Source organism: Pyxicephalus adspersus, chromosome 7 (genome assembly GCF_032062135.1).
Source record: "Pyxicephalus adspersus chromosome 7, UCB_Pads_2.0, whole genome shotgun sequence".
In the NCBI taxonomy this organism is placed as follows: domain Eukaryota; kingdom Metazoa; phylum Chordata; class Amphibia; order Anura; family Pyxicephalidae; genus Pyxicephalus; species Pyxicephalus adspersus.
In genome coordinates, this window is record NC_092864.1 from 1,765,533 (window position 1) to 1,783,171 (window position 17,639).

At 37.6% G+C, this 17,639-nt stretch overlaps 1 protein-coding gene and 1 long non-coding RNA gene across 2 annotated transcripts; both read right to left on the bottom strand.

Moving 5' to 3' along the window:
- Positions 1-9,667: 9,667 nt before the first annotated feature.
- On the bottom strand, positions 9,668-15,373 carry LOC140334631 (uromodulin-like). The gene is made up of 3 exons (XM_072416870.1): positions 15,340-15,373; positions 11,984-11,998; positions 9,668-10,500 (listed from the first exon to the last, which is right to left on the bottom strand). Exons 1-3 carry the CDS (start codon positions 15,371-15,373, stop codon positions 9,668-9,670), a joined length of 882 nt encoding a protein of 293 aa, XP_072272971.1.
- Positions 15,374-16,108: 735 nt separating this feature from the next.
- On the bottom strand, positions 16,109-17,114 carry LOC140334469 (uncharacterized). Its single transcript, XR_011921563.1, has 3 exons — positions 16,884-17,114; positions 16,683-16,805; positions 16,109-16,230 (listed from the first exon to the last, which is right to left on the bottom strand). It is a non-coding gene; the product is annotated as an uncharacterized lncRNA (long non-coding RNA).
- Positions 17,115-17,639: the final 525 nt, after the last annotated feature.

Sequence of the window (17,639 nt, forward strand, 5' to 3'; positions counted from 1 at the left end):
TGAATATGGGGGGTAATTGAGAGGGCAGAGTCAAAGGTAACACCAAGACAACGTGCCTGAGGGGAGGGCTGAATAACAGTGTTATAACAGTTAGATATATGTCAGGGGTAGATTTGGAATTTGAGGGGTGGGGATGATGTCCCCATAGTCCGTAGGGGCCACAGATAATTTGTCAAAAAACCCCAAACACTGAATTCAAGCCACAGCATAGAAGTACTGTGAAGAAGCATGGTGGTGCAGCATCATTATATGTGAATGTTTCTCATATTATGGTGTTGGGCCTATTTATTGCATACCAGGGATCATGATCAGTTTAAATACATGACAAGAAGTCATGTTGCCTGATGCCGAGAAGAAAATGCCCTTGAAATGGGCAACGACCCCAAACACACCAGTAAACGAACAATGTCTTGGTTCCAGACCAACAAGATTGATATTATGGAATGGTCAGCCCAATCCTTGGACATTAATTTTATAATAAAAATGTTGTTTCGGAGACAAAACCAAGAAATGCAGAGGGATTGTGGAATGTCATCCAATCATCCTTGGCTGGATGTACACAGGTGACAGAATTTGGTGGAGTCCATACAACACAGAGGTTCAGCAGTTCTCAGACACCAAGGTCATACTACTAAATAATAGTTTAGTGATTAAAGGGAAAACAAAATCTGGAAACATTTCTCAGCCTATACACAAATGTTTATAAAGAAGGATGCAGACACTGCTATTATACTGAACAGCCTGATATTCCCCCTTTATCCATTTATGTAAAGGAAGAACACAAATTTAATAATTTTCCATCATGTTTTGATTTGATTTAAAATGTGGAGAACTCCCAATGTATACATGTGTGTGGAAAAAAAGGCTATTACAAGGATTTTCAGTTTCATTCACTTTAGACAGTTTTTATTCATTTTTTTCATATTGTGAGTATAAATGTTGAATCATCACAACCACAAACATCACAAGTAAAGTAGAAATAAAGGAAAACTAGATTAAACTAGACAGCTCCAAACTCCAAGAATCTTAAATTGGTTAAAAAAAAATCCAACTTGGAATTTATGAATTAGGTTAGATTTCTCCATTTACTAGAATCGATGTAGTTTAGAATTTTTTTCCATTTCACTCACCTCCAGTCACTAGCAAGAGGTTCTAGGAGCCCTGTGTAGAAGGGAGACCTCTGCTTTTGTGTTGCATACTAATGGGAAATGCAATTCAACCACGGTCTCAATAAAGCTGACTGTCCTGAGCTACTGTATAGACAGGTCTGGAACAAACTAATGGCTGAGCATAGGGAAAGGCCTGCTTCCAAATTTGAACACCAATTTTTCTGGAATGGGGAGGTGTGGAAAACCAAGAAATTGTTTTTCTACCCTCTGCTCTGCAACCCGCAGTATTCACTATTTCCATTCAGCTGTGCACCCTCCCCTTGAGATTTAGCTTTTTCAGCATCCCCAGCTCGTACACCGAGGTTTTGCTCAGCTGAAGGGAACTTTGGGTTGTGTGCTGCAGCCAATGAGCTGATTAGTACCTGGCTTCAATCCTGCCCTGCCATTGGCTGCTGGAACTTTATGGCCCTTCTGCTCCAAGTCACATTGTTTAGCTTAGCTGACCCCCTGCTGATGGGGTATCTATTAGCTTTTCTGTTGCTGTTTCCTGACCCTGCAGCTGTTACTGGCTGGACCGACCCTTTGCCTGGGACCCTGACTCTTTGTCTGCTTTGTCTTTATCCTTGTATATTGTGAGAAGTGAGATAGTGGTTCTGTTTGTTGGCCAAGCCTGGGGGTAATTATAGTATTTTTAGCCTTTCTGACTGACTGCTGAAATACGGCTTACCCACACTATACACCAACATTAAAAGATGTTCCTATAGGCAAGCTTCTTGTCAACTGAAATATCATCCTTTGCGTTCTCTTCTAAACATTCTCTTTACTGGAAATTGATATTGGTCTCAAACAGCGCCAAGAGGAAGTCCTTTGGGGAAACGTGTCGGGAAAGAGACAAAGAAACCAATTGATCCAGTTGAATTATATCAAGATGATGATAAGATAACACGGAACCCACAATGCAATACACAGCATAGTAAAACTATGAATAGCACAGAAACTAGTGTAGTAGGTCTGTTATACGTAGCTCTTAACCAGGTATATTCTTTTTCACAAAATAAAACTGTGACATTTAACTGTATTTGGCTAGAAAAAGCCTGTCTTTCTTTGTCTTTACTAAAATACTTTATCCTTGGATATCTCGTCTGGTAGACGTATCACCTGTGTATGACCGCCGGATCTGTTTTCTAGGCTTGTTTCTGCTGGACTGTCCTGTACTACAACATCTGTGAATCATCTGGTTACTGGCCCTAGACTGTCTGACTTGCTTTTGTTTCTCTTGTCCTGCTCTGTGCTCTACCCTTGGTAAGTCCTTCGCCGTATTGCATCCTTAGATATCCCAGGGGCAACTGGGATGGGACAACTAGCCTCCCAAGGTTGAACGGGGCATCATAGAGATGAAGAGTGCAGAATTAGAATGGGGAACTGGCATCTGGTGAGCGTTGGACCATGGCCTTACAATGAATAAGTCAATACTCACAGTTGAGCAGGAATACCGGGAGGTGTCACACAAGCCGACCTGGCAGTGTAAATAAACTTGATTGAAGCCTCCCAGGAATTTAAATATTTGAAGTGAAAAACGACATTTGAGGGACACTCCGTTTTCTAGCACAGAGATTGAGGGATCATTCCTGTTGGGGCATCTGAAAGTGGAATCATCAGAACAGGATTAGAATATAATAATAATATTAATAAAGAAGAAGGAGAAATAGTAATAACATAAATTACATTTTCACACTGAATCTAGGAATGCGAGAAATTCACATGTTTGCATTCTCACTAGCAGTTTTCCTTATCTGTCTATAGTATTTTGAAGGATTGATTCACCTTTCCTAATTCAAAAACTGTCCTCGATTGATGGGCCAAAAACAGCAGGTATGTGGTCCTGGATTTTACCAAGTCAAGGCAGTACGTAGTGAGAGTTCAAATATGAAGAAAGAAAAAAATGAATTTAGAATTGTTTGCACATTCAATAGCAGCACCAATAAAAAGGAGATTATTTATTTTTTTATTTTTTTTACTTTGATTGCTATGGACCCTCTGTATGGACTTTAGGAGGGTGGTACCCAGATTGTGTGTACCCTGTACATGCAGGGGGTGCTGACTGCTGACTGGGAAGGAACCAAAGATGTAGTATAAGAGCAGTAGGCAGAGACTCTGGGTCGGGTCAGGGCAGACAGCAATTAGGAATGGTCTTGACAGAGCTGGAGTAGGTATACCAAAGGATTTGTATGTGAAGCAAAGGTGAAGTCACAAAGACCACCAACAGAATCTGAACGTGCAAGCAGGAACCTGGAAACAGAGACTGGATGGACCTTCTTGTTCAGGCAACATCCTGTTGACTGTGAATTAAATAGGAAAAATCATGTGATGAGGAGACCATGTGACAATTTGGTAACACAACCTGCCACCAGAGGGAGTGCAAGAGTTGAGGTAGCTCAGGCGGTGGGCACATCTTCTTTCATATCTTCTGCGTTCATATATATATATGCCTTAAAAGGATGCAAGGTGAATCTCAGACTTGTAATTAAAATACAGAACCACAGCTGACAGCCACTCCCTGCCTCCTCCTCTCTCCACGTAATTTAACATTTTGTCATGCAGTTATGTGAGGCTGAGGTGCATTTTTGCTCCCAATGGGGAAAAGCAATCGCAGAACTGGAAGAAAGCTGACTCTTTTAGGAAACACATTGTGGTCCAGAGCAACTGCGGCCACATGCAAATGCGTTCAAAAAATCCTTTCTGTGGCAGAACTTTGCTAAAATGGCCATTACAGTACAGTTCACTCAAGTTGACCCCAATGTTAGGGCTGATCTAGGAAAACTCAATCAACACTAAATGGAACACAGTTTACCCAATTAGGCCGGCAGACAGCTATCATATTTCAGCACTCGGATTTGCTGAGACTTTTTGAAAAAAGGACAAAATGGGCTTGTGACCTTCCTGGATAGAAAATGGGACATTCAATGTGCGTGTTACCTCTCCTATCAATAAAAGGACCTCTTAAAGGGGACACAAAGGGCCCGTTTTATTGAAACTCCCCAAGGCTGGGAAGCTGGGTGATCCAGCAAATCTTGAATGGATCTGATCCAGGTTTGAAAACATTTGCTAACTAATAGCAAATGACTTTTAGGAAATCCATTCCAGGACCAAAAACCAGGCCCAAGTGTGTGTGGCCCTCTTCTCTTTTACAACATTTAAACCCTATCTGCCCCTAAGAATGGCTATCACTGAGGTACAGGCCCTTATCCCCACTATATAGCTCTAATTGTGGGGGACTGAGGACAGGGAGCTGATTTGGAATCTGACAGGGTGCTCTGTAGAAAATTGGTAAGTAAAGCAAGTAACAAATCTAAATAAATGCAATGCTTATCTAAGTTTGGGGAGAGGGATATACAACACATATCAACAAACTCACAGATCCGTTATGATGTCATATCTCATGCCGTAGGTGCCGTCAATGGTTGAAGTGGCGTAGCAGTTTTTCACAACCAGGACAAACTGAGATGAGCTTGTAGCTCCAGTTACAATGGCACCAACATATAGCATGGAGGAGGAGTCCAGCCACACCTCGGAGTCTGTATATTGGGTGGTGTAGCTTGAATCTTTAAATAGACCCATTACTATTGTGAAATTTTGTGTTCCAGTAACATTGATAACAGTTACACTGGTGAAAGATAAAAAAGAAGGAAACAATTTGTTAGACTCGGTTATCATATAGAGATAGCAGGTTTTATGTCTCAGGATAAATAGATTTGGGGCACATATACAGTATAATTATTTTTTTTAATTTAAGATAAAATATTCAAGTTTTACAACTCTCATAATGTTATTTTTTCTATATGGGTCTTGTTGGGGAGATTTACATTCATTTCTCATTCTGTAAAAAAACAGCAAGAAATTAGAGGAAATCTCTCCAAATTTAGAGAAATTCCCATCTTAGACAGTTATCACAGAAATAGGTATTTCCAATAAAAGACATTTCTCAGCTCTCTTTTTCTTACATTTTCAGTGACAATGGTCATTGGTCACCAGGACAAATTAAGAGACATAGAATGTGAATCTTACTGAGGACACAGACACCAATAAAATCTGTGAGTGAATATAATATGGGATGATTGAGAAATCCAAGGCTCCAGGGCATGGATGGCCATCTAAACACAAAGCACTAGCTATTGCCATGATAAGTCCGTCTGCCTTCTATCTCTTACCCCATGAGGAATATTGAGATTATGGTAACACACATTGTAGTAGTGCCCGGTCTGAGCTATAGCCACACACTGCAACTGCATATCTGCAAAGACTAGCACAATTCCCTCTAGTTACAGGGTGAGAACCCAATATCATTTAGCTCAAAGAAGTGAGCTGTAAATGAGAAGTTATATGGGTGGCTCTAAAAAGTGGGTAAGTAAGTAGGAGACACTTTAAGTGTGGGGGTTACTGGTACTATTTTGGGATCTCTGTAGTTTTGTGGAGCAAAGAAGTTTATAAGGTAAATATCTCCCACCATTGCATTTCATTGGATGATTTTATTCCAACAGTTCTTCATTATTCATGTAAACATAATTTTTTGCCTTCCCAACATATATCAAAGTGTAACCCTACTTCCTCTTCTATAGTAAACACTATAGGGTCTATCTGACATTCCCTCAAACATTCCTTGGTGGGAATAAAGTAATAATATCTAGTGGGGGGTCTTGGAGAATATGAGGAGAACAGCACAGTGCCCAAGTAGCTTGATTCTTTCTTGGGTTCATCTTTTTCAAGGTGGCGATAATAACATTTTACTGGCCCTATGGTTGGCTGTGTCACTTGAGTTAGCTAAACAAAGTAACCCACCTATCACCAAATAGAAATCTTTAGACATGGCCGACAGAGCCCTGCTGGCTCCACTTCCGCTACACAGCATGTGCCCCCACCCCCCACCCCACACACTGCTGGAACAAAATCCGGAGCTGGTGAGTTTGAATCCTTTACTTCCAGCTCAGAGGCCCTGATTTATTAAAGCTCTCCATAGCTGGAGAGAATACATTTTCATCACTGAAGCTGGGTGATCCAGCAAACCTGGAATGGATCTGGTCCAGTATTGAAAAAAATGCTGATAAATAGCAAATTACTTTTGGGAAATCCATTCCAGGTTTACTGAATCACCCAGCTTCACTGATGACAGTGTTTCATCTCCAGCGTCCACAGAGCTTGAATAAATTTGCCCAGAGTGTCGGACAACCCACAGCAATTGAGGCTTAGAGGATCCTGCAGTAAAAGGACTATGGCATATGCATGTAACAGCGAGAATGTTAAGGTTTTATTCGGCCATGACACTTTAAGTCCATCCCACTGTTAGCCAAATCCACTGGGAGCCATGACATGCTACGTGCACCACCCACTCTTTCTTTTCCAGGATCCCCCAGTTATTACAATCTTACCAAGGCCAATAGCATTACATATTATTGACCAATACTGCACATTATACACTCATTATATTTCATGTGCTTTGAATAAAATAAAATGACAGCCCACTTATCACTACACCTACATCTTGTAAACAGTAAACCAAGGCGATGGGACTCACTTTGTGTAGTTGTTGCTGATAGGGTTTAGAACGCTGATTTCCATGTTGGATGGATAAGAGCATTGGAAGTCAATGGGATACTCATTTCTCATTATCACTCCATCATATGTTGATAATAGGTATACAGTATTTTTATATATAGTATCAGTTGCATTGTTCTGAAAAATAAATAACATTTACAGTAAAGAATAAAAAGCTTTTTAGGGTGGTATGCAAATAGCCAATGAATTAAATCATAAAGCAGTGATGTGTGAGTAAAATGTGTTATATTTGAACATTTGAACTCTTGTGTTAGCTTCTTTTTCATTTTTTTCCTGATTGGATATTTTCTTGTCTGCAAAACCACAAAGACCAAATACACAAACAGTACACCAAAATGAAATACAATGTTTTAAAGGCTATATAAAGGCTACACCCCATTTTTTATTTTTTTTTCTATAACAATCAGAAGACAAAAACTAGTCTACAAAGAAATACAAAGAGCAGATAAATGAAAACTGTAATAAAATACATAATACAAGGATTACAAATGTTTGTCTAAAGCTTCCCACTTGCCACTTGAATCTTTTTATTTATTCCATTTATTTTTCTCTGATTTGAATAACTAAAGTAGATGAAGGATTTGCTAACCCTAAACTGGCTCCTAGTCTTCACCAGAGCACTCCACAAGTTGTGTTTGGCCATTGACCACCAGATTGCTTTGACGCAAGGAGGTCACCAAGTCACGGCCCCCAGGCTCTGCCCACCAGGGGTGACAGGGTTTAGGATAGGAATGACCAATCAAACAGGAACACAGTGGGTTGTGGCAGAAGAGTTTACCAAGCTGAGGCAAGTGGAAACCAAGGCAGTTTGTGCAACAGCCAGAGATCAGGACAAGCGGCAATCACAAACAGAGTAGAGATCAAGCCGAGGTCCAAATCCAGAATAATCAAATCAAGAGCACGCTGATAGAATAGCAGATTACACCTGAGAATCCATTTACCAGAGCCTGGAACTAGGAAGACATAAATCAATAGGACAAGAAGCCAAAAGCAGAACAGGATCATCCCCAGGACCTAATCTGTTCATAGACTGCAAGACATACCGCCTAATCGGCACTAGCTGTACACAGTGTGTCTGGGATTTGTGTCTGTGCCTGATTTAATAAATCTCTCCAAGGCTAGGGAGGATACACCATCCGTGAAGCTGGGTGATCCAGCAAACCTGAAATGAATTTCTTAAAGGTCATTTGCAATTTGTTAACAATTGCTTTCAATCTTGGACCAGATCCATTCCAGGTTTGCTGGATAACCTAGCTTCACTGTTGAAAGTGTATCCCCACCAGCCTTGGAAAGCTGTAATAACTCCGGTTTATTGAGTAAAACTAAAGGCAGGCTGCAAGTTTATAAACAGACAATCTGTGGGCAGACTGGTAACACATACACTTGTCTATAAGTAACTCAACTCAGTAATTATTCATAAAACTCTGCAAATTATTGCATATTTATTATTAATTATTAATTAATTATTACACATGCACATCTGTGTTCAGTTGTATTGAAATATATATATTTTATATTTTCTATCCCTGTGCTACCAGGATCATATCTTCCCTCTAAGATTTAGGAATCCTACGTAGCAAGTCATCCATGGTGTCAAATCAGAGATAACATTAGGGTACACCTACATACCTGAGTATACCCCCCACAGGCACCATTGGCTGGCCGTGTGATTAGAATGATGTAACTTTTATCACTTTTCTCAGTGACTCCTCGGCAGTAATTGTCTCTTAGGTGGATGGATGAGGTATTATAGCCTAGATTTTCCAGGAGACATTTGTTGAACCTCACTTCTATGTTCTCCAGGCCGCAGGTGACTTGAGGTGTAATATAATCTGCAGAAACAGAAGAGAAGACCATGCTGTGATTGCTGCTAACTAACAACGTGTCCATGTGATGATTTTAAAATGAAAATAAAAGCTGTTATCAGTAAATAATGGAAGTTCTTCTTCATCTTTAATTAAATCCAATGGTAACCTCTTTTATGTTTAATATAAAATTAAAAAGAAAAAGTGTAACATTTAGGCTGAATTTATGCAAATTTTATGTAATGTGACACAACACAAAGATTTTTATGGGCTCCTTTTATACATAAAGGTAATTTATATGATATGTAGCCAGAATTTTCCAAGTATTCATTGGGTAACATTCACTCTGTTTAAAATTTCAAATATTCATGAACATATGTTCTTTAATAGGAATTCAACATATTTAAAACAAAAACAAGTTATTTTATGTTATTTTTTTTTTTTTTTAATTTTATTTGAATTATTTAATCAACTCTTTTGTATTTGTTTGTATTATTTTTCTATGTGATCAGTACCATGGGATGCTGTAATAATCATTATCCATAATGTAAAATGTATTGGAAGGGATTGGACGGAATGCATTATTGTCGGCTCCCATATTGGACTCAACACAACCAGCTGCTAGATTTCTTTTCTTTAGCAGTGAATTTTCACCAGAATATGTATGCAGTATCCTCAGTTCAAAGTAAAGGGCTTTAAAACATAAAACACAACAAACAGCTGTACTTTTTCAGTAACCATTTTGGAATATGAATCCAATAAGATGGTGGCATGCCAGATAAATACCATTAAACACGGCGGAAGCTAATAGCAGTTTGGTGGTTACTGAGAACATATCACAATGCATATTTCAAAATCAGACATTTACCAATGTTTTTAAAGCTACTTCTAAAGTGTCTTAGCCCGGAAAAACCATTATTTATAACCTACCTGCTAGATTTTCTGGTAGTATCACATTAGTAGGATATGATAAATCTTTACAGTAACAGCCACGGATGCCATCCACAATTCTACATTCCTCGTCCGGAGCACAGTTCAACCCTGGACAGCTAAAATTAAATTCTGTAAGAAAAAATTATAAAAATGCTTTATAATAAAGGACTTTAGAATGTTTTTAAGACAACATACTGTAATGTTTATTTGTCACTGCTTACCTGTGCAAAAGGCATAGTCACAGCCTAGTGTATTCTGTAGCTTATACACATAAAATCCTTCTGGACACATTTTCACTGAGATATTAAAAGGTTGTGTGCAACAATCATAATAAGAATTGGAACAAGCTGTACGATTAACAATGCCATCACCAGCTGTTGGGTGGAAGCCGTTCATCCAAATAGGTGTAGAAGTCCCACAGCTGTATCGTGGTACACAGTACTCAGGAATTTTCTGGTCAAATTTTCCTTTAAACCGATACCAGCCGGACAGTCTAGTGTCACAATGATACTGATTATGCAAATTATAATAATAATAATATGTTTTAAAAGTACTACGCCAGGGGTCATTAAGTACGGTGTGGTTGTAACACGGGTCAACACAGGAATATGATCCGATGTACTTAATGCAATCTTCATCTGAGCTACAAGGAGTTCCTTGTTGGCATTCATCGACCTCACAGTGTCTTCCGTCTCCGTAATATCCATAGGGACAAGTACAGGTATAAAATCCATAAAAACCATTTCCACATACAGCTACCGGATCACAGTCATTAAGAGAGCTGTCTGCACACTCATCAATATCAACACAGCCAAATCTTTCCTTAAATACAAATCCATATTCACATCTACAGGTATAAGATCCGATAGTGTTCACACAGGGACCATAATTGTTACAATTATTGGGGTAAAAGATCTGACAGTCATCTATATCATTACAAGACATTCCATCTCCAGTAAACCCTCTTTTGCATGTGCATTGCCCATATCCTCCAAACTCCGAACAAGATGCATTCGGGTGGCAATCAGAATCTAAACAAGTCCCTAAAAAAAAACAAAAAAAAAAAAACAAATAGACAGTTTTTCTTGAGTAGATGGATTTTTTATTAAATAAAAAATTAACTTTTAGTTGGAAACGTATACTGTAAAAGGTTAGTTTTCAGGTGTAATGAGACATGCTGGTCCAATGCCTCTTATCCCTTCACCTGTCCTTCCCTCTGGTCCATCTACCTTTGCAGATTAAAACTTTATGTTGGTGTCAGGAAAGTCTCTGACAAACAACACATCTGGTCTGTTGGGACATTTTGGGATTTTATTTAAATGATCAATTTAAATAAGAGTCAAGAGTCATATCATTTTTGATTCTGAAAACACGCCGGGAACACATAGAAGCATATGAGAAAGCCTGCATGACTGTGGGGGACAGGGGACAGGCAGAAAAAGATTAAAAAGTTAAGGTGGGGCTAGGAAAAGGTTTGTTATGGAGGAGTGAAAATTTGAGTAGGCATGGGGTTAAAGTTTTATAAAGGAAAGGGCAAGGGTGGTGGGTCAGTCCTTTGGAGTCAGTGAGAGGTTTTATAAGTGCTATCAGTGGTGGTGGGAGATCAATCTTTTTGTGTGAAATCTCACACCAAACAATAAACAGTTTTGGCTGGAATGGTTGTGGGGTGGGGACTGTGAATATTTGTGATATCCAAGCTGGGTGAGGTTGCAGCTGGGAGCATATATGTCATGGTGGTGCAGATCCTAAAAGGGGGTTAGTGGATTGGGGAGGCCTTCAAGGACCAGTAACCAAGGATTTATGAAGCTCAGGATACAGTTAAGAGAATGATATATAAAACTGTGGGCGCGTTTTTGTGGATGTTATGTCTTGTGGTTATCGGTGTTTGTTGTTGTTAAGTTGCCAATGGTATATAAGAGGTTATTTCAGGTTGTAATATAAAGCCTATGGTCCAATATGGTGTTGTGTAAGATTTTTTGTAGCGAATAAGTGAGGGTGGTGGGGGAATTTAATAAATGCGGCACTGCCACAGTCATGCAGCTGTTGGAATTGAATTATTGCAGGAGCACATGTCTTACAACTATTTGACAAGGCTTTTTCATTTAACATACCCCCCCACCAGGAAGGATAAATGACTGATATGGACAGAAAAGGGGGGAGGGAGGCTTATTGCCCTCTCAGGCCTTTGGGCTTGGTATGGACAGCAGAAGTACAGTCGCTCACTACCTCCCCACCACCTTCACTAACCAAACAGTTCCATACCTGAAGAAGGATGAAAGATGTGGTGTTAAAAGTTAATAACATGTATGCCTTTAGGAAGTTACAAGCTTTATATTATATATTATGAATGAGTTATAAGGTTGTTGCAATGATGCAGACTGAAAAAATTTCCAGCTACTTTTGCAATACATTGGATTTTTGTGAATGGAATTTGTGAACGGATGTTTTGCATTTGAAAGTATATATATATATAATAATAACATATGAAACTATAATACTTAACAAAATCATCATACTCTGGCTTACCTGGTTTTTCCGGCCCTGCAAAAAACGTAAAAATGAGAACATTAGACTTTGTTCCTCAACATATATCTCATGCAATTTAAAAAGCACAACTCAGCATGAAATGACATTTTGTGACAACTATAATTATACGGTCCACACAAAATATCACAAGAGAGGAGCATAGGAAATTTAACCAGATACATAAAATATCCACTATAGGAAAATTCAGAAATTCAACCTTCTTTTCTGGGAATGTCTATAGGACCTGTGGGACCAAAAGAAAATATATCAAAAATGTATTTTTTTTAATTGAAGTAAAGCAGTTGCTAGCATTTTATTCAAGGTACTGTCTTTAGGTAGACACCAACTTGTTAATTGCAAAACCCCTGAGCACAGTATTGTTAAAAAAAAATCAAAATCAATGTATTGTGTTATAATGGACTAGAGAAACAATTGTAGCATGATAGAATACAATATAAGTAATGGGGACATTTATAGCATGACTGTAGGGTGTGCTAAAGCTAGTGCTTTTTTGTTAATTTTAAAAAATACATCTCTATTTTCTAAAACCACAGGCTTAGGACCTTCGTAGATAATAAATGGGGCCTTAATGGTGTGTGCCCCCTCTTCTGTTCATTAAAGGTCCTCTACAGTCTGGTTTGCTAAAAAGAGGAATGACATAAAAGGAAGGCATCTGTTTTGGCAACCACTTCAACTCGACTGCCCCCAATAGTGGCCAAAGCCATAGTCAGCCTCATCATCACAATGCTACCCTTATCTACCCTACTTACCCTATCCTACCTAAACCAAGAAAGGGTTTAGAGTAGTCCCAAAAATAATGCATTATAAAAAAAGTATTGTAATTTTAACTGATACTTATTTTTGCAAGATACAACAATGCCCAAATGGTGTTCCTACTATAGTATATGTAAATTAGAAAAAACTGGAAAGAGAGGGCTTTATAGTAATTATTAATACATTTTTACTAAAAATTCTATTAGTTGGAAGCTAGATTTAGACAATGCACAACTGGACTTTAAACATGACAAATTAAAAGACATGAACTTCGTAAAAAGATGATTAAAGGAGTGCAGTTATCGCATTTCCCAACATGTTTTTCCATAAGGCGGAGCATAGGTGGAGCATAGAGACATTGAGTTTGCTGCTTACTTGTGGATATGTAGTTTCTCAATGAGAAAGTAGGTATTAGGAGTTATAGAATTCCCAGATATAGGGGAAGTCCGGGGAGCTTTTATTGATTTATTAATTGACATTAATGACAGGTTGAGGTAACAGTGTGGCAGCAGTTAAAGCTGTGTTTATAGCTCTTCTAGGGCTGGTGGAGTGATAAAAACATCTTGGACTGCTGCTATCCTGTTATATCACATTACCCTTTTACACTACACAGTTCTTTTTTATTTTATTTTTAGTTATTTTATTACTCCACTGCAATACATTCAATAGCTATTTTATTAATGTTCCCATTATTTAAAATAGTTTGGTGACAAAACAATATTCAAGGAATTGCAAAAAAGATACAAAAGTCAGCAACCTGCAGTGGCCAGCATTTAAAACTATTCACTTGCTTTTTTCAAATATTTTGTCTTCTGTCATGGCCCCGTGGGTGCCCCATGAAATGAACTTTAGTAGCAATAGTATAAACTCAGCGGCCAACAATAGTCAGCCTACAAAAAGTCTGTTCCTGCCTATACTTTAACATGAATTTTTTATTTAAAAAAAAATTTAACTAAAAAAAACGTATTATTGACCTTTTTTGTGCAACTGACCCAAAAGTCAAATCAAAGTTTGGTGAATGTTGAATGAATTTCAATTTTTACAAAATCATTCCCAACTGCTTATATTCCATGATACATTATCATGCACAATGTGTGGATAGCATTGCATCCATGCAAGACTGGGGTACTAGGCTCAAACTTATTTACAACCTTGTATATAAAAAAATTGTATATTTAATCCACAAAAGGTTTCTTTTTACAGGACAGAAAATAATCAGAAGGTATTTTAGAATTTGTACTGGAATCTGATGACTTTGGAAGGATAGTTCTGGGTTAATATAGGACCTGGGGGTAGTAGACAATTCTATTAGGTAAGTTGTTGAGACAAATTAAATTATAAAAAGTCATCAGAATTATCATATTCATATTTTTGCAGCATTGAAACCACGTGGGCCTGGAATACTGGAGCCTTGGGTTAAAATGATAACAGCAGTAGAAATAGGTGCAGTGTAGCAGATGACAATTAGCAAGACTACAGTGGTGCATCCTGAGATGTACTGAGACAGAGGAGATCAAAGGGAATCGGGTCAAGTGGACATGTAGTAGTTGGAGAGGATGAGAGAGGAGAGGAGACTTACGGATATCTCTTTGCCATTGGCATGTGGCAAAGGAGGGCAAGAGTTCTATAGGTTGAAGGTGATATGGTTATTATCAGAAAGGGGAAAGGGTGAGTTGTCAAGGAGGGTTGTTGAGGAAGATTGCAGAATTTGGAAAATTCCAGGTCTAAAGTGTGTCCGGCTATATGTGTGGGACCGTTTATGTTCTGTGTGGGTCTAAAGGAGGAAGTAATGAAGAGCAGTTTAGCTGAGGAAGGATGGTTGGGGTCTATCCACTGCAACATCAAAGTCACCGAGGATGATGTTGTTTGACAAATCAGAGCAGGAATTATTCATATTCACAGGTATAATATAACTTACCAGAAATTCCTATAACTTGAACAAACAATATTGAACTCCCCTGAGCATTCATAATCCAGGATCCTGCAGCTGGACTTTTCAACAAATAGGACCCTAAAATATCTTTATTATCATAGTAGTAGGGATTATAATAATAATGGGAAGGAGGTTTCTCATATGTAAATGTGTATCCTAAAATAGAAAAAGTTAAACAATAGAAATACTTGTAAGTAACTTGAAATACTTGTTAGAAAATCTATAAATATACCATCCGCAAAATTACCTCCAGAGTGACACCAAGCTGGAAACGTGCCTTATCCATGACATAATAATTATTATATTAAGAAAAAAAGATTTAAATATTCAATGACAAGCACCAGAATTTCTGCAGTAATTGTCATTTAACATTGATCGTCATGATGAACTGTACGTCGGCTAAAGCAGGGAATTCACCAGGCTCCTAATAGCCCTTTGGCACCCCTGGGCATCCTTATTAAAGTATTGTGCAGTAAGAAGAAGAAAACAAGTAACATTCTTTTATTTTCTCAACCCTTACCAGCACTTTGCTGACAGTACCAAGTCAAACATTTAGGATAAATTTAGGATTTATGTAAGATAAATTTCATTTTTAAATTATCCTTTTGTTGGATTTTGATGAAAATGGTCAAAAATTGCTCCCAATTACCACTTTCATGGATTTCAGTAGAGTTTACTGCCATTTGTGGTCCAAACCTAGATTTTATTATAACTTTTGCAATGTTTCATACTTGCCACCTCACTTTAGGTATAACTTTTACGGAGGCAAATAGTTGATGTCAACAATAGTCATTGTCTGTTGTAAAATGTTGCCAGTTTTTACAAAATGCAATAAAACAGCTGTGATGTCGGAATCTGAATTGTGTTGCCAGCCATTGCTGTCATCTCATGGTCTGTAATATGATGGAGTATTGGCAATTCATCAACGACATTGATATATAATCATAGGTAATATAATACTATGGTCAGAGTTAGGACGTCAGAGCATGTATTGGGATTACTAGATATTAGAATGTGATGTCAGTTCTTAGTATGATGGTCAGGTACTTCTAGTCTCTTCATACAAATAAATGTAAAAGGCAATTTAAAGTGAAATATGCCCAAAATATTATAGTTTTATAGTTTTGAATAAAGTGCAAAGGGATAAAGACTTCTGATAGCTTTTCTCTGATATGTGTGGCTCCATTTGAGGGACTTCCCATTCCTGGTCAGTTTCACAGGAAATTAGGAGAACTTTTGCCATAGGAACCTGGATATCAATGACCTGGATAGCAAAACCTAATAGAAGTTCTTATTCTTCCCCACTTCTTTCAGGTTCTACTTTTATGAATTGTTTCTGTAATTGTACAATAAAAGACTTACCGTTTGGATCAGTGAAATGAAGAGTGAATGTTTCATCTCCTATGATTAATAAATGTGTTATGGAAGATGGAACGTCAAATTGTTCAGTGTATGTGTCGGTGACGTTGGTATTGACGTTCAGGATGTGCAACGATGAATTCAGAGGTATAGACAACAGTAATTCCACTAAATTCATAACCTGTGAAAGAAATCAAGTGTATAGCTCAAAGATATTTTATTAATAACATGAAGAATGACTTTATTGGCACAAACCATCCACTATATGTCATCAGTACAGAAATTGAAAAGCTAATGCCTGGTCCTATAAGAAATTCCTATTCTTCTCCTCCTGTGTCACTGTGTGTATCTGTCTTCATTTGCAACCCCTATTTAATGTACAGCACTGGGTAATATGTTGGCGCTATATATACCGTTTATTAAAATTAATAATAAATCAAATTACTCCCTGCAAGCATAAGTGTATTAAAGAAGTTTCATTATTATGGGACTTGTATTGACCCCACAATTCTTTGTATTATCATCAAAGAGCTCTACATAAACAGTATATCTAAAAGTACATACAGTAAATGTTCATTGGTGTTCACCATCATTAATAAAATATATTTTCTATGCTTCTAATATGATTCTTACCCTTGCATCTGTAGAGTGTCGCATATTTATCAATTCCCCATAAGAAAAAGATGAAATTTCACTGAGCACATCTAGTACTGAATCACTCACTGTACAATACCATGGATACCACAGAAAATAAACCTGTAGAGAAAAATAAAAGGTTTGCTTATGGGTCAGAGATACGTAGATGACTTATAATTATATATGGAAGGTTCTTACTTTGGACTTCTTCTCCTCCAGCAATGTATAAATTTCAGACAGGAGCTGAGTGTCATCATAATCCACCATGGAACCAGAAGTTAATACTACAATGATGGACTCAGCGGGGGAAATCTGCAGAGATCTCTTTAGCCCATAGAGGAGGGACTGGTTACAGTTATGTAAATGATTATAGTAAATACTATACTCAGCAATGTCATAATCATAGTCTCTTCTTATGCTTCCGCAGAAAAAAATCCTATCATTGGTAATAGTTTCTTTTACTTCTAAAAAAAAAATAACAAAATGTTTTATTGAAAACTGGATGCCTGCCACACTAAAGCATGAGTAATAACGTAATAAACCATATAAATAACAAACCAATAGAACCAATAAACCAAAAAAAAATAAAAACCTCAGCAGGAGATACACTTTTAATGAATTAGTAAACCAGCAAGATTTTCCAGGACAGTAAGTAAAAATATGTCTAAAAAATAAAAAACCCAATCAATGTACTATGGAATGGGAGGATTTGTGCGTTTAACACAGATGACATTACTATAGAATGATGGTGGGTAAGATAGTTATATGGGTAGTAAGGAGTTGGGAGGATTTTATTGTATGTTATATCAGACTGAAATATTACTTTGATTGTATTGAATACAGGAGCATAATAAACTCTGAGCATTCACCAAAATGAATTATAAACCCTTAAATAGAGCAGATCATACAGATGTTAAAATGACAGTTCTTGTTCTGATGATGTACTTACCTGCA